The sequence below is a fragment of the Pelophylax lessonae genome, assembly GCF_965119305.1.
Source record: "Pelophylax lessonae genome assembly, chromosome: 7".
Lineage (NCBI taxonomy): Eukaryota > Metazoa > Chordata > Amphibia > Anura > Ranidae > Pelophylax > Pelophylax lessonae.
Genome location: NC_138774.1, coordinates 98,228,327 through 98,250,769, shown reverse-complemented (window position 1 = coordinate 98,250,769; position 22,443 = coordinate 98,228,327). Strand labels below are relative to the sequence as shown.

The following is a 22,443-nucleotide window of genomic DNA, read 5'->3' as shown; positions in this document are numbered from 1 at the left end:
TGTGTGCTTAGAGTCGTTGTCCTGTTTGAAGATTAACCTTCACCCTTGTCTGAGGTCCAGAGCAGGTTTTCATCAAGGATGTCTCTGCAAATTGCTGCATTTATCTTTCCCTCGATCCTGACTAGTCTCCCAGTTCCTGCGGCTGAAAAACATCCCCACAGCATAATGCTGCCACCACCATGCTTCACTGTAGGGATGTTATTGGCCAGGTAATGAGCAGTGCCTGGTTTCCTCCAGATATGATGCTTGCTATTCAGGCCACAGAGTTTAATATATGTTTCATCAGACCAAGGAATTTTGTTTTGAGAGTCCTTCAGGTGCCTTTTGTCAAACTCCAGGCACGCTGTCATGTGCCTGTAACATAAACGTCAAAGTAGGCTAGCTTTGCATTAGCGAGATATGAAGTGATCTGTAGAAATAGTATAATTGTATATGTAGTGTCATTTTGGGCTATTAAGAAATAGTATTTATTATCAGTCAATATGTCCTTTTATTAGCATTTGAAAGGACAGAGCTGCTCTCTGGGATAGAGCTGACACCTGGGTGCCAATTAAGGTCTCCCATACCAGGAAACAAGAGAATTGTCACTTCCGGGAGCATCAAAGAGAACTGCCAGTCATCTTGGCTGTGGAAATCCGGAGGGGGTGACGATAGGCTCCCAACAGTCTGCAAGCTTTGAGTGGAGTCATCAGATCAAAGGAAAGGATTTTATCTCTCATAAAAGTTAAAATATTAGTGGCAGAGAGATGAAAATAATTCCTTCTTATGAGTCACGTGTTGGGCTACAAGTACATGTAAATCTGTGTCTGTGGCATGTGTGGGGTCCAGGAGAATTGCACAAAACCTTTGTATGGTGCCTAATTGCGGCAGGCAGGCAGTGTTTGGTACTGTCGCGATCAGACCGATGCGCTGGTGTCAGAACTTCTATCCCTAACCCAGCGGTCAGCGCTGTTCTGGGCCAATTCATCTCTGGTCACCTCAGAACACTAAACATCGTGTGGGCTGAGCCAGGGACACCCCCTGGGGTTGATTGGTCAAGGGCTAAAGTCCAGCCCACATTCATATTCCAATAAATTGGGAAACCTGAGATTTGAACATTGTTCTTCCTTGAAGCCAGTTCTGAACTGGGGAGTTCCCACACGGTTTCCAGTATGCTTCTGATACGGGATAAGCTTCGGTAAAGTTTATTTCTGATTTATTCCTTTTTATTTTCATAGCAAATTGCCAATTGTGTGTCTTTTTATCTTTTGTGTATTTTTTGTAACTGCTTTTGCTTTGTATATATTTTTTATGCACTGCCCACTTTTGGGATATTCAATTATAAAATTAATAAGTGACTTCTGTGTACTAAGCTAGGACTCATATCTCTAGAGAGATTGTTGCATTTTAGTGCCTAATTGCTTGGTCTACGCTACATGCCAATCTGTATGCAATTGCACTGTGTGTTGGCAGATTGCATGCAGATTGTAAACCAGACGGAGATCTGCGTGTGTGTGGTGTCCCAGCAGACCAGTCTGCGGACAAACTGTTGGGTGGTGGCAGGCTATTGTTTGTGGTGTGTGGGTGTGGGGACAGTAGGAAGAGTGATTAAAACAGGGGTTCTAGCTTGTAGGATAGCTGGAGGAATCCTAGTAGTGTGTGATAATTGCTAGACTGCTCCCTAACCCTTAGAGTGCACCAGATTGAATGTAAGATTTGTATCTGCCTGTGTGTGGTCAGCCAGCTGGATTGGAGTGGAGTCTCCCTCTAGTGGTGACCAAAGGCAGTGCAGGCTGTGAAAGTATCACAGTCAAACTAATTACTCAGTAGGAATTTCCCTTATTCCCTTATAAATCCCAGTCACTAAACCACGTCTCGGTTAGCTAGTCGCCGTGGGCGTGGCGTCACTGAGGAGTAGCTTTTGTCTGGCCATTTTACCATACAGACCTGATTGGTGGAGTGCTGCAGAGATAGTTGTTCTGGAAGGTTCTCCTCTCTCCACAGGGAAAAGCTGGAGCTCTCTGAGTGGTCACCCCCCTGACTAAGGCCCTTCTCCCCCGATCGCACAGTTTGGCATTAGGAACAGGTCTGGTGGTTCCAAACTTCTTCCATTTACAGATGACGGAGGCCACTGTGCTCATTTGGACCTTCAATGCTGCAGAAATTTTTCTGTACCCTTCCCCGGATCTGTGCCTCGATACAATTCTGTCTCAGAGGTCTACAGACAATTCCTTGGACTTCATGGCTTGCTTTGTGCTCTGACATGCACTGTTAACTGTGGGACCTTATATAGACAGGTGTTTGCCTTTCCAAATCATGTCAAATCAACTGAATTTACCACAGGTGGACTCCAGTCAAGTTGTAGAAACATCTCATGGATGATCAGTGGGAACAGGATGCACCTGAGCTCAATTTTGAGTGTTATGGCAAAGGCTGTGAATACTTATGTACATGTGATTTTTTCATTTTTTTATTTTTAATAAATTTACAAAGATTTCAAACAAATTTCTTTCACGTTGTCATTATGGGGTATTGTTTGTAGAGTTTTGAGGAAAATAAGAATTAAATCTATTTTGGAATAAGGCTGTAACATAACAAAATTTGAAGCACTGTAAATACTTTCTGGATGCACTGTATGGTTTGGATTTTTTTTTATAACTGAAGGCAGGTTTTGCTAGCCAATAACACCTTTTGTGTATTTTTAGGACCAGATCCATTTAGTATCAATAGTAAGGGTAGCAGCCCAGGTCCTATCTAGAACTGTCAGTTCGGACACAGCTAATACCTCCTTGAAAGCAAACACAAATTCATCGGTCCTTTTCTCTGCAGTTGCACTGGACAGTAAATGAATGGGAAGGGCTCTGAGGCTTCCTGCTCACCTTTCGTAACATGTTACATGCTACACCCATATTCAGGGTGTAACATGTAACATGTTATGAATGGACCGTCCCTTGCACCTCCCCATTCCCCGTTGTGACAGCTAGCTGGGTTTTTCTCCCTCCCCGCTAGCTGTCACAATTTAAAAGAAACCTGGCCGAGAGGGGCTCCGCCAACCCAGCCGCGTCACTGATTGACAGGGCTCCGTGTATGGAAAACGACAAGGTCCGGCAGCATTTGTGGCTGTCATCTTGGAGTTTGCATTCATGCTTCCTGTGAGATTGTATCTGCTTACCCGTATGGGATGTATGGGCAAGCAGATACACTGGAAGATCTGTTGGAGACCTGCATGGCACCAGCGATCTGCTTATATCTAGTACAATGCTTTACACACTCAAAATAAATATATGCAAATTTTTTGTACCTGCAAAAAAAATGTGTATTTATTATTTTTTTCCAAAAAGTGAGCTTATCCTTTAAGTAAACATAGTTTACTATGCTTTAGTGATGAATGGACACAACAGCGGTACTGATTGCTTACTGTGTTCATTCAGGAAAGAAAAGGGCAGGTAAATACGGCATATTTGATGGTCCCCTCTCTGCTTTCCATCCTGAAGCCGATTCCCCTGTGTTCCTGCAGCCAGCAGCAGCTGTTGGCTGGAGAGGAGAGGATGAAAGCCTGCAGCACTGTGGGGGAGGGGGGCACACAGGGGGACCTGACAGCTGGGGGAAGGGGGCGCAGATCCAAGAACTAACTATCCTGCAGCGCAGCTGGGGGGAGAAAGAAGAGTAGAAGCCAGGAACACTGCAGAGAGATCCACAAGAATCACAAGTGTCCAATACCTAGCAAAACCTACTAACGTCAATAGGAGCAATTGATGAAGCAATCGGTCTGCTCTAAATTTCTTATTGCTTTTTAGAATGTTTGTTATCCTTTTTTCTGGTTTATTCTTTAACACAGTACAGTACAGCATTCCATCATATTTTATTTTAGTGAAATTGATGCAAGCTAGTGACTTCTTGTGGAGTACTGCACACTCTTGTTTTGAATTATATGCCCATATATGTGATTGCAGATATGTGATGTCAAAATTATATTATATCTGGGAATCACACTCTGATATTTCTTAGTATAGTACTGTATGTCCTCCATGTGAGCAAAATGATGACACGGCTGGGTGGGGACTGGAATCAATTTATAGATATATAGTATGGACTTTCACTGCACAGTCATGGTTTATTTCTGGCTGTAGAATCTGCTGATACTGCAGAGGGACTAATCTCCTCTGTCTATATATACAGTCATTGTTGTTGACATGAATAGTATCCTGGCTGTGACCTCTACCAGGTATAATCCACCATCTCATTTTAGGTGCGGCCAGACTGCCAGACAAGCGCGTGACACCTTAGTCAGGTGGAAGTGCAGCTCATTCATTTAGCCCAAGAGATCAAAAAGTCTTTACACCTAAAATTCGTTTTTTGGTTTTGGATGGATGCTAGAGGGTTGAAACCCTGACTTTCTTTTTCATAGCTAGATCAACCTATTAGTTGTTGTCTTAGAATTATTTGTGCTGTTGTTTTAGGTACGGTAGTTTTTCCACCAAAGATTATGGTTTTTGTTGACACCTAAGTCTAACCCAAAACTTTAACAGAAACCAAATCCTTAAAGTGGAAATAAACCCATCAATGTAACAATTTCCCAAAACAGTTACTTTCAAGGCATGCTGTGAACAATAACGATCCGACTTGCTGGGGCGACCTTACAGGTCGCGGTGTGCAGCTCGCACCGCGACCTCGGAGCGGCCGTCACGGACTTCATAACATTGAAGTCAATGCAGGTCGCTCCAGGTCGCCCCAAAGAAGCTCCGGACCCTTTTTCTAAGTCGGAGCGACAAGTGCTTGTTCTCTTCACTGAACTGCCAAGCCATCAAATGACTGATGTCATAACTCATGGTATGTACAGAACCACAGCAACTGCAGATCAAATAGAGACTAATGGCACTTTTCCACTGCAAGTACCGGCTAGTACCGGCTCGGCTCTACTCGGCCCTGCTTGGCCTGGTTTGCTTTTCCACTGCTGTACCGCATGGTATAGTGTTGGAACGGTTCGGTACGGTACGGTATAGGTTTGCTTTTCCACTAAAGTAGTACTAAAGTTAAGTGGGTGGGATAACAACGGGGTGGGTGTGATTCTCTGACCAATCAGTGGCTAGTAGTGACTGCATGCAAAGGATTGTGGGATATGGTACCAGTTTGGTACCTGTTGGAACCACAATCGAGTAGGTACTGTTTTTTCAGAGCCGTACTGTACCGTACCGTTCGGTTCCATGCAGTGGAAAAGCAAACCTATACCGTACTGTACCGAACTGTTCCGACCCTATACCATGCGGTACCGCAGTGGAAAAGCACAAAAGCGGGCCGAACCGGTACGGTTCCATGCAGTGGAAAAGCGCCATTAGATGGCAGCTTCCTTGGTTGTAAATGATAGGACAGTTTAGTTCCGCTTTAGCCTAACCCTTAAGCTACATTGATAGATAGGGTTCTCTGTTCTTTTGCCTCAACTCTGTGAACAACATAGACTCTCTGACACATGTTGTTGAACGAAAGTTGCTGAAAACCCTTTGAGGAACACCAGTATGGATACATTGAACCCAGCTGTGATTCAGTACCAGAAAATAAACACCAGACTCATGGTAAATAAACCCATTGTATTGTAACTGGTTTAGATAAATAGCAGTATGTACATAAATAAGCAAATAGATAGGTCAACCACTGCTCACTAAACAATATGATCACTAGGTTATAGCAGTTTAGAATGGAGCTCATTATGGTTGAATTTACTCGATAATCTATAAATCATCAATAAACAATGGCACAGATAACAGTAATGACAAAATTGATCATCACTACAAATACTTTTCTGCTACTAGTAGTCAATGCTGCTTAGGCTGGCCATACACGGAGCAAAATTTCTATCCTGCAACCACGGGTTGCAGGAAAGTAGTTTGCACGATTGCCCTATTAACACAGACAGTGTTGATGCGGAAATCCCTCCTGCCAGGCCATTGTCTTCTCTCGGCGAGGGAAGCCGTGCCCGGGGGCAGAAGACAGTTATTATTGTTAGCTGCTACTGATCAACTTGGTGCATTCAGCCTGCCCATACACGGTTGGAGTCTCAGCCAGTTCCTGCTTAGAGTACACTCTGTATAAAATATAAGGCTAAGACCTAGACCTTCCAACAGAAGTACCGCTTACTCTGGGCAACAAGTAACGTTCTTATAGAACGGCTATCTGAGAAGACAGTCCTTTATCCTAATTCTTCAGTCAGATAACTTTGGGGCCCATTCTTTCCTGTGGTTCACATACAGTAAGTACAATTTTGGTAATGTCTGCATGCAGCGAATAAGGCTGCTAGTTAGATGGCCAGTCCCTATGTACTTAGTCTCTGCTAATAAATATGGCAGCATTTCCCTCTCACCAGTCCCAGTGACACAGCAACTTTGGTTCTGCTGTTCAGATGGCAAATTACTTCTGGATCTGCTTAGACCTCTAATGTCTAAGTGTATATTTGGGAATTGCAGTCCATACTCCATCTACTCCCATGAAAGATCCTCTTCCTAGACTACACTTCCAAAAGTTCAGTGCAGCCTCTCAAATTCTTCATGCCCATCGGCTCCCTCTGCTGTATAGATGTGAAATGTAATAGAGCCCTGATTGGCGCACTCTGTTGCCCCACATTTTCCAACCTGAATGCACCTGTGCATGTAATTTTAATGGCCATAATGGACTGATTGATTTTTGCAAGCTGCATATAAAATATTAAAACCTTTGTCTGTGTGACTGCACATTTTTGTCACCAGTCCATATATTGTAAAACATCCTTTTTCAACCCAGAGAAACTGGTTAAATAACTGTAAGGGAACAGGGAACCCCTGCTAAAAATGATTAAACCTATAAGTCATGGTACATTAGCATGATCAGTAAATTGATGAATATTTTAAATAGAAGAAAACGGCATAACTAGAGTTTTTTGACACCCAGAGCAGCATATTTTACAGCACTCCTTCCTCTTTGCAATTAAACAAAATAAATATTGTCTAGAAATGTAACACAAACTATGAAAATGTTAGTGTCCCCCTTACACTAGTTGTCAGTAGAAAAGTGTCTACTTACATTGGGATGTGTTTGGCAAAGATATTGTGAGTAGTATCTATGGCAAACATTGCTTACATTGATTACAGTCCTGCATAATTTTAGTGTGAATTTAATTTTGAAATACAATATTTGTATTTTTATATATTTACATGTTTCTGTCCACTCTTGTATCAATAAAGTCCAATATAATTAGTTTTTTTTTTGTGGTTATACTTACATTGGTGGTCAATGTAAAAATGGCCCCTCACATTGAGGGTCCATGGAGAAAAGCCCCTTTACATTGTTAATCAGTGTAGAAGTGACCCCCTACATTGAAACCGTCCCTTTATATGGATGGTCATTGTAGGTGTGAGATTATTCTGCCATACTCGCACTTTAAGGAACCCCTGGCAGCTTCTTGGGAAACCTTAGGCCCCTTTATACAGGCTGTCCAATCAGGTCCACCTGTCAGTTGTTCAGGCGGACCTAATCGGACCCTCCATTCTCCCCTATAGAGCGGCGGATGTCAGCGGTGACATGTCTGCTGATACCCGCTGCTATCCGATCCTGTACGCCAAATCCAGACAGATGGTGGTCCTATTTTCCATCCGTGGCAGATCGGATATGATGGGGTGAAAATGGACAGATGGTCTAGTTTCACCTGATTTCTCAAGAGGGGTGAGTGGGATTGTGTCTGTCTCCACTCTGCCCAGTGAGCAAGCGGAGTTCCCCAAGCTGAGGCGCCCGTGTGAAAGGGGCTTTAGGGTTCCACGGAACCCTGGTTAAGAAAGCCTAATGTTCAATTCCACGGAACCCTGGTTAAGAAAGCCTAATGTTCAAAAACAAAATGTTGACTATAGTTAATAATTGAGTGCCGTATTTTCTGGAGTATAAGACGACTTTTTAACCTCAAAAACATCCCCCAAAAATGGGGGGGGGGGGGTGTCATCTTATACGCAGAGTATAAAAATTGCCAGGGTAAGAGTAAGTAGGCGTAATCTCTCAAAGCGCTGGCTGGATGTGCCCTATTATTCTCCAAGGTAAGTACCTTAAATGTAATCTCTCAAATATCTCCAAGGTAAGTAAGTAGATGTGCGGGAATCCTGTACCGGTATATGTACCGTAGCTTCAGCTACATACAGTATACCGCGCTTAGCCAATCACGGTGAGCGATGTATTCTGTTATTGAATACAAAGCCTGCTTGGATTGGCGGAGTCAGAGAGAATTACATCATCAACCCGCCTCTCTGGCTCCCCCAACCCGAGCAGGCTTTGTATTCAATAATAGAATACATCGCTCGCTGTGATTGGCTCAGCGCGGTATACTGTATGTAGCCGAAGCTACGGTACATATACCAGTACAGTATTCCCGCACAGACAGCCAGCGCTTTAAGAGATTACATCTAATACTTACTTACCTTGGAGATATTTGAGAGATTACATTTACGGTACTTACCTTGGAGATTTATAGGGCACATCCAGCCAGCGCTTTGAGAGATTACACCTACCGTACTTACATACTTACCTTGGACATATTTGAGAGATTACACTTATGGTACTTACCTTGGAGAATAATAGGGCACATCCAGCCAGCGCTTTGAGAGATTACACCTACCGTATTTACTTACCTTGGAGATATTTAAGAGATTACACTTACGGTACTTACCTTGGAGATTAATAGGTAAGTAAGTCATAACAATTTTAATAAAAATTATGGTATTTAAATCAAATCTGATGTTTTTAAATGGTGTTGCCTCGGAAGGGGGGTAGTCTCATACGGCGAGTATAGCCCAAAACCTATGTTTTAACTTTAAAATTAGGGGGATCGTCTTATACGTCGGAAAATACGTTAGATGAGCTCAGGTGTCCTCCAAACTCATTTCTAGCCAAACTCCTAACTTGCTCTTTTTTTTACTCCAATGAGCTGAGTCAGTTCTGCTCGCAGCTCATGTAAACTAAGAGGTGGACTCAGGTGGAAATGACCTAACCCGAAGTTCATTGGAGTAAAGTTCAGAGGACAGCTAGTGATGAGTTTGGAAGATGTCCAAGTTAATCTCTATTGAGAAGTTTGCTTTTATTTTCTAGGTAATTTCAGAAACATGATAGTGTTTAGTGGCCATGGGCAGCAGCACTCTTAGAGCCGCTTCACACTGAGGCGACACGACTTCGGGGGCGACCTGTGAAGTCGCGTGCACCCCGACTTCGGCGCGACTTGCAGGGACTTCACATAATGGAAGTCTATGCAAGTCGCTCCGAGGTCGCCCCAAAGTAGTACAGGACCCTTTTTCTAAGTCGGAGCGACTTGTGTCGCTCCTATTAGAACGGGTCCTGTACTACTCAATGGACAGCGACCGACCGCGACTTGTCAGGCTGACAAGTCGCCTGACAAGTCGCGGCAGTGTGAATGGGCTCTAAGGCCTGATTCACACCTATGCACATTGCAGTTTGTATATTCCAGGTGCATTTTGCGTTTTTCAATATATTTTTTTGATTCATTGAAGTCTCAGGAACCAAAAACCAGAAGAAAGTCCCAGTCCCTTTCCATGAAATGCAGAGATGTGAACATATAGGAAACCATGTCGAATGGACTGTAGTGTGTTTCTGCAAAACTGAAAAGGCACTTTTATAATGCATAGCTGTGAACCAGGCCTTTATAAAGGATACAAATGCACCACCTTTTCTATCTCATTTATATTGGGAAGCCATTTTGGAGCTAGGTTAGGAAAGGAGGGAGGAGGTGAAGCCTGTAATAGGATCGGAGCTCGGAGGTGCAGCTCGGCAGATCATCGTTAGCACAGCTGCATTTTATTTTATGTTAGAGGAAATGCGAGGTTGCAGCAGATGAGATAATGGGATAATTCACTATACATGACCACCTGGACAAATGCATTTAAAATGCTCCGGGCAGAAATGTATCTCGGCTTCTCATTAAGGAAAGGAGGCATCTGGGAGGTTAGTGCTATCTGATATAATCTATGAGATCAGCTCTGCAGCCATCTGTCTGCTGGGAGCAGCCATGTCTGATATAAGAAGGGGGATCCAGGAAAGAATGGTACGGGCTGTCCTCATCGCCCTGTCCCTGGAGTCAATGATATTTTCATCTCTTCACAAAGCTCTGTGCATCTAATTGCCCCTTCTGTCATTGCAGAGTCTGGCCAGGTAACTGATCCATATTTATTATTCCATACCATGACCTGTCCTTGCTTCTAAGTACCGTTAATCATGTATTCCTCAAATCCTAAAGCTGAATGCTATGTAGAAATAAAGGCACCAGTTAATGCAGCTCTGTGATAAGTTATACATCATGAAATGTATTTTTCTTAAATGTAAGCACTGTAAGTACCTGAATTGGACTTGATATCAGCCTCTTCTAGCTCCTGAAGCATCACAAGGAGTCAATCAGGTGTGCTGCAGTGTGGAAGGAAAGTGATGAGCCTATCTTTGTGCTGCTTCTTCTTTCACAGACACAGCGTTGGGGTGGAAAGGAGACCTGTAAGTGAAAGTGAAACTGCAGCAGAAAAAGATCAGGTCCTCTCCCCTACCGGACAGGGCTTTGTTGTGTGGCGGGGCTGTGTAAATCCCAGGAGAGGGTGGACAGGAATACACATTTTGTTGGCAGGTAAAACAGCTCTAAGTATGCGTTTCACACCTGTGTATCTGGAGTTCCTGGGAGAAACATGGAGGCCGCCATTGCTGAATACTAATTTTGGAATTGATAGCTGCTTGGCTGTCACGCTGACCCAATTGCATTATTTCTTTGAGTCACTATATTGCCTTTTCTAGCACAACCCCCCCAAATCCCCCATCCTAGCACAAACACCTCTCCCCCCTACTCAAAATGACACCCCCCCCCCAAATTACCACTCCTAGCACACCTCCCCAAATAAGAAACTTGCTTTTATTTATAAAGACCAGGGCTTTTTTAAGGGGGTACGCAGTTCCGGCACCGCAAATACTGAATGTATTTAAGTGAAAGGGGTGCTGGGGTGTGCTGGATGGTCTATTGATGATGGCCGCTGGGGGATCTATTGTCACTAGTGGGGATCTATTTTTGCATTGGGGTCTATTGTTGCTGGAGGAGGAACTGTTGTTGCTAGTAGGGATCTTATATTTCTGGGGAGTCAGTTGTTGCTAGGAGGGATCTACTGTTGAGAGAGGTCTATCGTTGCTGGCTGCTGGAGAATCTAATGATGCTGCTGGGGGTCTATTGTTGCTGGGGTGGATCTATTGTTGCTGGGGTGGTATTTTGTTGTGGGGGCATTGTTGTGTGGGTGATCTCTTGTTTCTGGGGGGGTCTATTGTTGTTGGCTGCATGAGATCTATTTTGCTGCTTTTCTTGTTATAATTAACAAGTTCATTACAAATTACTTAGCACCACAGAATGATACTTGGTTCTGTGTTCTCTAAAAGTGGCGGTACTGGGAGGTGGGTAGGGGAGGGGACCAAGGAATGTGCTGGGGGGTGGGTAGGGGCGGAGACAAGGGGTGACTCAGAAGGGGGGTTTTCCTGCACCTATCTCTGAGAAAAAAACCCTGATTAAGACGTTCTATATCCTAATGATCAAATCTGTGTCTGTAGTGCAAGTTCAAACCTTAATACCATAAATATTAAACTATTATTAGGTTTTTACACTAGGAGTATATAATTTATAGAGAAATGTTTAAATAATGCATTACAATTTACCTAAACCCATTCAATTTGTAGTTGACTAAAATGTATGAGATTTTAGTTGACTAAAACGTACTGGAGATTTTAGTCAACTAAAATATTACTAAATCTAAAATAATTCAGATGACTAAAATAGGATTAAAATTAAAATAGCATTTTAGTCAAAAGACTATGACTAAAACGAAAATTGCTGCCAAAATTAACACTGATTATCAGTAATTACAACAGTAATGTACTGTGACCATAAGTAGCAGTACAATTGCGTCTTTTGGTTCTTTCTGGTCACACATGGGTTACTCTTCCACAGTTGAAGAAGACTGAATTGACATGTTAAAAGTAACTATGAAGAGACATAAATCTTGGATTACGACAGGTTTTAAACCCCGTAACAAAAATGTATTGTATTACATCTTATCAATTCTTAGAAACGGTGACTGTATTTGTTTTTTTTTTTTGTAGGAATTTTTCTTTTATTTTTACCTGTTGATCTGGCCAGTAATTCTTATTTTTCAGCTTCCTTTAAAGCAGAACCAAACCCTCCTATCCTTTACAGCCAAGGAAGTTGCCATCTTATGCCTCGTACACACGCAACGATTATCAGCCGACCGATCGTCCGACTTTTGTCCAGAGTTGTGTTTTGTTGGTTGGAATGTGCCTAGACTGCACACGAATTTTCTCGGCCAACAAAAATCTACTTCAGAAGTGATGTCATGTGCTGGTTTACTTTCCGTGTGTTTTTTCTTCTCTGAGCATGCCCAGTCTTGCTCATCAGATTTTTGTCTGCTGAAATCTGTACTGACTGACGGAAAATCGGGCGTTGTGTTGACGGCCAACAAAAATGTTATAGCCTGAACACCAGATTTTATTCGGCCGAAAAGTCGGAGTCGGTTGTCGGAAGCATCATACTAACAAGCCGAAAATCGGCCGATCGGACGTTGGCCGAAAATTCCCGGCCAATAATCGATGCGTGTGTACGGGGCATTAGCCTATGATTGATCTGCAGTTACCATAATGCTGCACATAATCTGCTATGACACCAGCCATTTGATGTATTGAGAGCACAAGCAAAAGTGACAGTTATCATTCACAGCATGGCTTGGTAAACAGGTAAATCAATGGGCTTAGTTCCGCTTTAACCCCTTCACCTCCGGAAGGTTTACTTCCCTTCCTGACCAGGCCATTTTTTGCAATACGGCACTGCAATACTTAAACAGACAATTGCGTGGTTGTGCCACACTGTACCCAAATGAAATTGATGTCCTTTTTTTCCCCACAAATAGAGTTTGCTTTGGTGGTATTTGATCACCTGTGCGTTTTTAATTTTTTGCGCTATAAACAAAGAACGACCGCCAATTTTGAAAAAAAAAAACACAATATTTTTTTAATTTCTGCTCTAAAACATATCCAATAAAAAAATGTAAAAAATCTAATTCCTTCATCAATTTAGGCCTATATGCATTCTGCTACATATTTTTAGTAAAAAAAATACCAGTAAGCGTATATTAATTGGTTTGAGCAAATGTTATAGCGTCTACAAACTATGGGTTATTTTTATTTATTTATTTTTACTGATAATGGTGGCGATCAGCGACTTTTAGCGGGACTGCGATATTGCCGGACACCTGACACTTTTGACACTTTTTTTTGGGTCCACTCACTGACATTATTACTGTGATCAGTGCTACAAATATGCACTGTCATTGTACTAATGACACAGGCAGGGAAGGGTTTAACATCAGGGGAGGTCAAAGGGTTAACTGTGTGCCTAGCTAATGTTTCAGTGTAGTGGGGAGGTGCTTTTACTAGTGTTTCTGCTTTACAGAGACACAGGATCAGGGGTGGACTGACAACTCATGGGGCCCCCGGGCAATCAGAGATCATGGGGCCCCCTGTGTCCACACTCAAGCCACACAAAGCCCCACCTACAAATTGCAGCTCAGCCACATAGAGTGGGCATTTAAATATCTACCACAGCATAGCCTGCATGGAAGTTCCTGGCTTCTTTCTGTAGTGTGTAGCCTCTCATGGGGCCCCCTACTGACCCTGGGCCCTCGGGCAGTGCCCTAATCCCTGAATGGTCAGTCCGCCCCTGCACAGGATCCATGCCTTCTGTACTGACAGAACTGCAATCTGCCTTGTTTACATAGTCAGACTGCCATTCTGTCAGTGTACAGAATGATCAGCAGGTGCCGGCAGACATCGGGACAGCGGGACCTGCTGATCAGTTCCCGCTGTGTAAAATCACAGTGGAAGCGAGCCGCCAGTGGTGCACACTCACAACCAAAATCCGGAAGTACAGAATCACGTATATATATATATATATATATATATATAGTAATCCCCCGCTCCATCGCGGTTCAGTTTTTGCGGTCCCGGTAATTCGCGGTTTTTTTTGTAATGTTATTTTACTATATAAATCATTAAAAATTGAATATTTTTGTGTTTTCCATAGCTCTTGCTATGTCTCTCAGTATCTTTTATGTGTTTAAATGAGTTTCTATTGTTTTAAAAGTGTGTTTAAAGACCTTAAAATGCTTCTACACGTACAGTGACAGTAAAATAAACATGCTTACAATGCATTTTAATAGGGTTTTTCTATTTCGCGGAATTTCACTTTTCGCGGCTGGGTCCAGAACGTAACCCCCGCAATGGAGGGGGGTTTACTGTATATATATATATATATATATATATATGTGTGTGTGTGTGTGTTTCTGCGCAGCGTGGCTGCCCTGTAGTAGTTAATGTGCTATGAGGCTGTCGGCAAGTGGTTAACAGACCAAGCTGTACACCAAAAATGGCAATTAGAGGGTTGGGACAAACCATTTACCACTGACAGGGTTGCTTACAATGGTCAACTTTTATTCATTTATATAAAATATAAATATATCCCAGAAGCAAAAAAAAAAAAAAAACTGTTGCTGTAATAGCTTATAAAGCGTTAGCTGGAGTTTAGCTGTTAATTTTCAAGTCTAATGCCTCGTACACACGCAACGATTGTTGGCCGTGAATTTTCGGCCAACGTCCGATCGGCCGATTGTCGGCTTGTTAGTATGATGCTTCCGACAACCGACTGCGACTTTTCAGCCGAACAAAATCTGGTGTGCAGGCTATAAAATTTTTGTTGGCCGTCAACAGAATGGCCAATTGTTCGTCAGTCAGTACAGATTTCGGCAGACAAAAATCAGATGAGCAAGACTGGGCATGCTCAGAGAAGAAAAAACACACGGAAAGTAAACCAGCACATGACATCACTTCTGAAGTTGGTTGTTGTTGGCCGAAAAAATTTGTGTGCAGTCTAGAGCACATTTCAACCAACACAACAACACTGGACAAAAGACGGTCGATCGGTCGGCCGATAATCATTGCGTGTGTACGAGGCATAAGGCATGCCACACGATTCATTTTTTTTTTTTGTTTTGAATTGAACGAAAAAAAATGTGACCAATTCCTCCATCCACACATTCAATGTGGATGGGGGAATCATTCCTGCTGAGCTATTGTACTCTTCTGGCAGGGAGCCATCCCCGCGGGCAGAATACTTTAATCACTGTTGCCAGCAATAGCTGACGGAACTGATTGTTTGGGAAAGATCCACAGGCTGGTTGTACACAAGCCGATCGATAAATTGATTTTGGCACAGCCAACTAGGCCATACATTGATCAGAATTCAGTCAATTCCTGGTAAACCGGCTGAATTTCAATCCATCTATGGCCAGCTTAACCTCTTTGTGTCCGTGCTTTAGCCGAAAGACAGCTACAGAGCGAGCCTACATTGCCGGGAAGGCGTCCTCCTGTGCTCCTGCTGCTTGTGCACCCCTGCAGGGGGCGGGTGATGCGATCTGTGATCAGCAAGTCCATGACACTCGGCTGATAATAGATAGGAGTAAGGGGCGAATCCTTGCCCCTTACCAGGTAATCAGCTGTCAGCCAATGACAGCTGATCACGTGGTGTAAACAGAAGTCGATAATCCACTTTTTTCCCCCTCACGCTGACAGCTTGAGGAGAAAAAAAAGCAGATTACCGACTTATGTAAATGGGACATCGGTCCCGCACACAGAGAGTCACTTCTGCCTCCTCAGTGCCCACCAGTGCCACCTACCAGTGCCCACCATTGCCATCTATCAGTCCCCAATAGTACTGCTTAGCAGTGCCTACCAATGCCATCTATCAGTGCCACCTACAGTGCCCATCTGTGCCACCTACCAATGTCATCTATCACTGCCATCTATCACTGCCATCTATAAGTGCCCTTCAGTGCCACCTATCAGTGTCAGCTATCACGGCCACCTCATCAGTTCCTCCTAATCAGTGCCCATCAGTGCCGCCTCCTCAGTGATACCTATCTGTGCCCATCAATGCCGCCTTATCAGTGCAGCCTATCAGTACCCATCATTGCAGCCTCATCAGCGCACATCAATGAAGTAGAAAAGTTACCTGTTATTTAAAATTTTATAACAAACTTTAAATTTATTTATTTTTTTTCAAATTGTTTTTGTTCATTTAGCAAAAAATAAAAACCTCAGTAGTGATTAAATACCACCAAAAAAAAGCTATATTTGTGTAACAGGGGTCTTCAAACTATGGCCCTCCAGTTGCTCAGGAACTACAGTTCCCATCATGCCTAGTCATGTCTGTGAATGTCAAGAGTTTTACAATGCCTCATGGGACAGCTGCAGGGCCGTAGTTTGAGGATCCCTGTACCATGACTGTGCAATTGTCATTCAAAGTATGACAGCGCTGAAAGCTAAAAATTGGCCTGGGCAGGAGGGGCATTTAACTGCCCAGTAAGCAAGTGGTTAAATCTGGCAGTATATCTTACACAAACCTTTCCCAGATTGATAATGCTGCTGTCCAATGGTGGTTTTGTTGTGTCTCCATAGAGTGAAGCCACCCCAAATCTGGCCACACATGGATCAAAATTCGACGGGTTCATCAGGGACCAGACAAATTTGGATCCATGTATGGACAAGGTGGTTGTACAGAAGTTGATCTACCAATCGACTTCTGTACAACTGTCCTGTCCTGTTGGATTTTTGCCATTCGATTAGCAGAGACCAGTGGGGAAGTCTCCCATCTGTCAGAATACAAAAGCTCAGTAGAGAGGATTTCCCTATCCACCTCAAGTGTGTGGATCGGAAAATTTTGTCTTTTTAAAAAAAAAATTTTGTTCAACCTCCTGGTTGAATGAAAAAAAAAAAAGAATCCTCTATAGGCTGCCTAAGCGAGGAAGTGTATTACTGGCTGGATCGCTAGGGAAAAACAAAGGAAAAAGAAAACGTCCCGCCGCCACCACATTTAAAGATTAATAATCTGCAATATGTTAGATGTTTGGTTTTGGTCATCATTTTTAAGTAAAGATCCTTTATTTCAATAGTTGTAACAGATCACTCAGTTCACGGCTAAAAGAATACTGTATTTTGCATATTAGTGGATTGTGACAGATTTTTATACATTAGAAGGAGGGGAAAAACCTCATTAACTGGTGCCTATCTCTACTAATAATACCCATACCAAATGGTGCCTATCTCTACTAATAATACCCGTACCAAATGGTGCCTATCTCTACTAATAATACCCATACCAAATGGTGCCTATCTCTACTAATAATACCCGTACCAAAGTTCTCTATGTCTTTTAATCAGTGCAAATTAGTTCTTTAGAATATCAACTACAGTACAAGAGAAAGTCCTGGCCAAGTGGGATGAAAGTGACTGTGACAGGCAATTATTCTGTGATAGGCTCTGGGAGGGCTTGTCCATCCTGTTTGTTTAAGGGGAAGGAAGCTTATCCCAAAAGCAAGCCCTGGTTTCCCCCGGAAATCTATTAATACTGATCCCATGTAATTAATGTGTACCATCGTTATTTTTATCTTTGCCTGTCCTCTCTGATTAAATACAGATTATTCCTACTGGTATGATGTTTCTGAAGCTTAGTAAACTATGCCCCCGTTTCCTGTTAGCGTGATTTTTGATTTTATACTCTATAGAACAAGCTAATGGCTTTTTTCTTTTATACAGCAGAAAGTTATGTATGATGTGCATTGCCTTCTAGCAACCAATGAGTCACTTTTTTTATTGTTCCGAGTGACAAACAATGTGGATAGGTGACCTGGTGGTAGATCGGGGCAGTGGGGGTGTGCAGGAAAAGTGTATTAAGCGTGCCATAAAGTGGATGTAAACCCTCACATATACCCAGTGAAGTGAATAACCTCAGATGTTACACAGAGATGAGACAAATCTCCCTACATAAGTTTTACATGTACTGTATATCTGCTGTCTTCAGCTTTCTATATTCTTTAGAAAGTGCAATTAATGTTAGAAATTTTGTTTCCTCATTCAGCAGTGGGAGGGGGGGGGGTGTCTAGGCACTGTGTGAGCTGATTGGAGGAAAGGTGCACCCCCCCTCTCCACATGGAACAGAGGAACGAAGTAACTTGCAGAGCTGTGCTGTGAATAGACAAGCTATCTGCTTATCTGTCTCTAAGTCCCTTCCCTGACACAAATTTCCAGCTGCTTTTATCTACTGTGTCGGATAACTTGTCAGAAGTTATCATGCTGATTACAGAGGAACAGAGCAGCAGAAAGACACGTGACCTGGGGCTTGGGAGAGAGATAGGTAAACATTACAGATAGATGTGCATAGGTCAGATTTCATGAATGGGGTTTACATCCACTTGAAGTTCTTCCTTTTTAAGCCGTTGCACACCAGTCACATTAATTAGCTTAACTGGTCAGGAAAATCCTTCAAACCAACGACACAATGTGCATGGCAGCACTTTAAGGTATGTAGAGCCAATGAACCCAAGAAGCCAATATCTGTCCATTCTAATGCTATAAGTAAGGTCAGAATTAGCTGAAACACATCAGCATGGATGTTTTTTTTTTTACCTTTATATATGTTTAATAAACATTACAATGGATTCTAAATAGGTGCTGTTTTTTTTTTTAATTTAAAAATTTCTATTGTTGCTGTGTGAGTAGTCATAGGCTCATAGTGCTAGTGAATGTCAGCAGTGCGCTGTATTATGCAAAAAGCTAAATCAGCGCAATTAAATATAAAGGGGTATAGTGTTAAGACCCAATAATTTGGGACACATAAAGAAAATACAGCAGCTATATAGAACCTCCTTCACTAATGGGAGAAATTAACTATAGACAAATATTTATACAGCGCTATATAAAATCAAATAAAGTGACAATGTGCATCATATAAATCAACAAACTCGCTTACAGTGCAATATATATTCCTCTTAGGTGCAATATATAATGTCAATATAGTGCATTCAAAGTAAAGTGCATAAAAGTCCACTAAAATATGAATATAACCGTGGTTTAAAATTCAATAAAGTGCTTGATAGATGTTTCCATATAAAAGTGCAAGTGACACCACCACCGTTTAGCCACCAGATGGCCTCTCACCTCACTGAAGCATTAAACCAGCATTGAATCCTCAATAAATGCCACTTCCTGGATCGATCTCTCACCATCCCATGGACATGATATGTGAATAAAGATAATGAGGCATCTAAGTGTACACTGCTATTATCCTTTAATTGATTCACATTCAAAGTAGAATTGCACTCACATGAATCAGCACAATGGGCTTGTGCGGACCGTACACGCCAAAAACAGTAGCTGTCGGGAGCCGTGCTGGTGGGTCGCCGCTCGTCTGTCCAGGTCTCCGTCCCCTATATGCGTGGCGTCTTATGCTTTCGCATCACGACTTCCTTAGTAGGGGGTGGCTAGCAGTGTACACTTAGATGCCTCATTATCTTTATTCACATATCATGTCCATGGGATGGTGAGAGATCGATCCAGGAAGTGGCATTTTTTTGAGGATTCAATGCTGGTTTAATGCTTCAGTGAGGTGAGAGGCCATCTGGTGGCTAAACGGTGGTGGTGTCACTTGCACTTTTATATGGAAACATCTATCAAGCACTTTATTGAATTTTAAACCACGGTTATATTTATATTTTAGTGGACTTTTATGCACTTTACTTTGAATGCACTATTTTGACATTATATATTGCACCTAAGAGGAATATATATTGCACTGTAAGCAAGTTTATTGATTTATATGATGCACATTGTCACTTTATTTGATTTTATATATAGCGCTGTATAAATATTTGTCTATAGTGCGCTGTATTAGAATACTATTACACCTGAAAGACGGTCCAAATTGGAAGCAAAAGTGAAGCACTATTTTTGCTTTTTTCCTTTATTAATAAATATGCAGAAAATTATGCAGCTGTGTATATGAATTTGTGCTACATTTAAGGTCCCCAAAGTCTGTTCCACATTCAGAGCCCATTCACAACGTTACATTCTAGCAAGTTGCGTTAAGGCAGTTAATTCATTTAAGTATAATAAAGGCAAAACTTTTTTTCTAGTTTTGGATAGAATGCAGGGGGTTTAGAATGCCTGTCTGGTTTTTATTGTTGTCTGTGCACCGTTAGGGAGGTTCAGTCTTTCTGTTACCACTGAGTGTGAAAGTAAATGGAAATTCCAGATTTTAGGCTGCTACTAGAAATAGAAAAGAGGGGAAAGCTTCCAAAGGTGACGCTGTTCTGGGGATACTATTGAAATTAGGGATTACCTCACTTTCCTCTTCATTATTAATAATAAAAAGTACAGTTTTTTAAAAACTATTTTTGTATATTGTGGTAAGTCAAGAATGCATTCAGGCAAACTCATAAAGTTACTAGAAGGTCCACTTTGAATAAAAAACATTTGAGAGGATTACAATTAAATACATATTGTATATTGACATTCCCAAATTAATATCGAACATTTTTCTTTCAGGTTCAAAGGAGAATTTGTTTTCAAGCAATATATTTATCCTACTGAAGACAATGTCCATTATAGACATTTAATTGCCTTGGTGATACTTCTTGTGGAGGTACTCAGAAGTTTTTTTGCTATCAATCTTGTCAGTGCAGAATGCCAGCTAAAACACCAATTTATTTGAAAACCTCAACTCCCAAACGGGGTAAAAAGCCAAAGTTACGTGATGTTTTATCAAGGGAGATGATAAGCCCACCTCTGGGAGACTTCAGGCATAGTGCTCACATAGGACTGGAAGGGCAAGAAGACATGTTTGGTGAATTGTCCTTTTTGCAAGGAAAGTATGATCTGCTTCCAAACTTGGGCCGGAAATTGACTATGCAGAGTACAGACACCAGTATCGACCAAGAGTTTCACTCTCATGACAGTGATGGAAGCTTCCGTCCCTTTCTCAAAAATGCAGTGTCTCTCCCCGTCTTCACTGGTACCCAAAGTAAGGAGAAGGCACCTCCAAAACCACCCAGGCTCCACCTGGATGATGCTCCAAGCCAACGTTCTATGTCTGTCAGCTATGGAGAGGGACGCTTTCATAGAGAAGAAGAAATGTCCTTCTCCTCTATCTCACAGGAGGAGAGCAGCAGGGTTTTGACAAGTTCAGCTTGCTCTTCGGAGGGTTCCATTACTGGAAACATGTACACCCAAGAACATGGGACAGATGCATCTCAAGATGAGCCAGACTGCACAGATTCTAAGATTGTGGACACTCCATCTGAGTCACTGTTTGGGCTGGAGCTGGACCTTGGCCCATCCATCTTGGATGATGTCTTGAGGATAATGGATGGTTATAAAGCTTCGTGACATTGGCAACACATAAACGTTTTGTAAATAGTTGTGAACGGACACTATTTATTAGTACAGAAGTGCTACAAAAAGAACTGCTGACTAAATAGTAGAGTTGGACCATCATCTGCCGACAAGACCTATGGATATTTGGTTTCCTATTATGACAACAGTATTTCATATTAGCATAAGAATATTACAATATATTATAGAATGACATTTTGCTGGCATGAACACTTACAGAGAATAATACTATTTATTATACACATTTCTTTAACAGGTTAAAGAACTAAAGGCAAACTTCAAAATATTACAGGCCACAAAATGCTCATGGCTCATTCACACCATATGCATGTTTTGTGCTTTCAGTGCAGGAAATTTGTGGCCAAACCAATTATCTAGCTTTGGCTTGGTTTACAAGAGATGTGCTACATTGATGTAAATGAAAAAAAAAAGCAAGCTCCGGTTTACAGTACAATTTATGGATATCAAATGTCCAATAAATGTTGCACATCTGATATAGATGTAAAAGCTTACCCAATCTACATTTTTTTATTAGTCTTGTGTAAAAAGACTACTACAGCTATAAAAAATTGCAATAATTTCATTGGATTTTCTTATGTTTTTTTTTTTTTTTTTAATAGACATTGAAGTTGTCAATGCCAGTGCACTGCTAAAAGTGACAGGGGGTATCTACTATAATTACATGATCAGTCCCAAAAGAGCAATATGAACCATTGCATTGTTTTTGACATGCAGCACTTTTTTAAAATCTGATTACAGACAGAACTTTTAATGCAGGGCAGTTCAGTGGATGACTGTTATTTGACCTCAAGCTCTGTGCATGCTTCTGGGAAACCCAGTAAGCCAGTTACATAAGCGGGGGTATGAAAATTCCAGGAATCCCATGTACAAACTGATCACTGTTGCCATGTTTGCAAGTAAGGTATATTTACAGTTTAGGAAGCTGTATTGCCAGCTACAGACTGAAATGGAAATGTAAGTTAGTAAAAGTTAAAAATGGCTTGCATAGTGATGTGGTGAATATATTTTCAGATTTCCAGATTCTATACTGCATATAAACGTGGTATTGTCTGCATTTAACAACAATTTCAGTAGTTTAACATTTAAAATAATATCTTGCTTTTCAAAGAGACC

The 22,443-nt window shown here is 41.8% G+C and overlaps 1 protein-coding gene across 2 annotated transcripts in view; it reads left to right on the top strand.

Annotated features, from left to right (window-relative positions):
• LOC309560736 (cdc42 effector protein 2-like) overlaps nt 1-22,203 on the top strand; it is a 52,177-nt gene extending 29,974 nt beyond the window's left edge. The window contains exons 1-2 of one of the 2 annotated variants that reach the window (XM_082264369.1): nt 10,065-10,149; nt 20,464-22,203. In XM_082264369.1, the coding sequence (XP_082120495.1) occupies nt 20,602-21,303 (702 nt within the window). In that variant the 5' untranslated portion in view covers nt 10,065-10,149; nt 20,464-20,601 and the 3' untranslated portion in view covers nt 21,304-22,203. Of the gene's footprint in view, nt 1-10,064; nt 10,150-20,463 lie in introns of those variants that run through there. The other variant, XM_082264368.1, reaches the window with a different exon arrangement.
• Nucleotides 22,204-22,443: the final 240 nt, after the last annotated feature.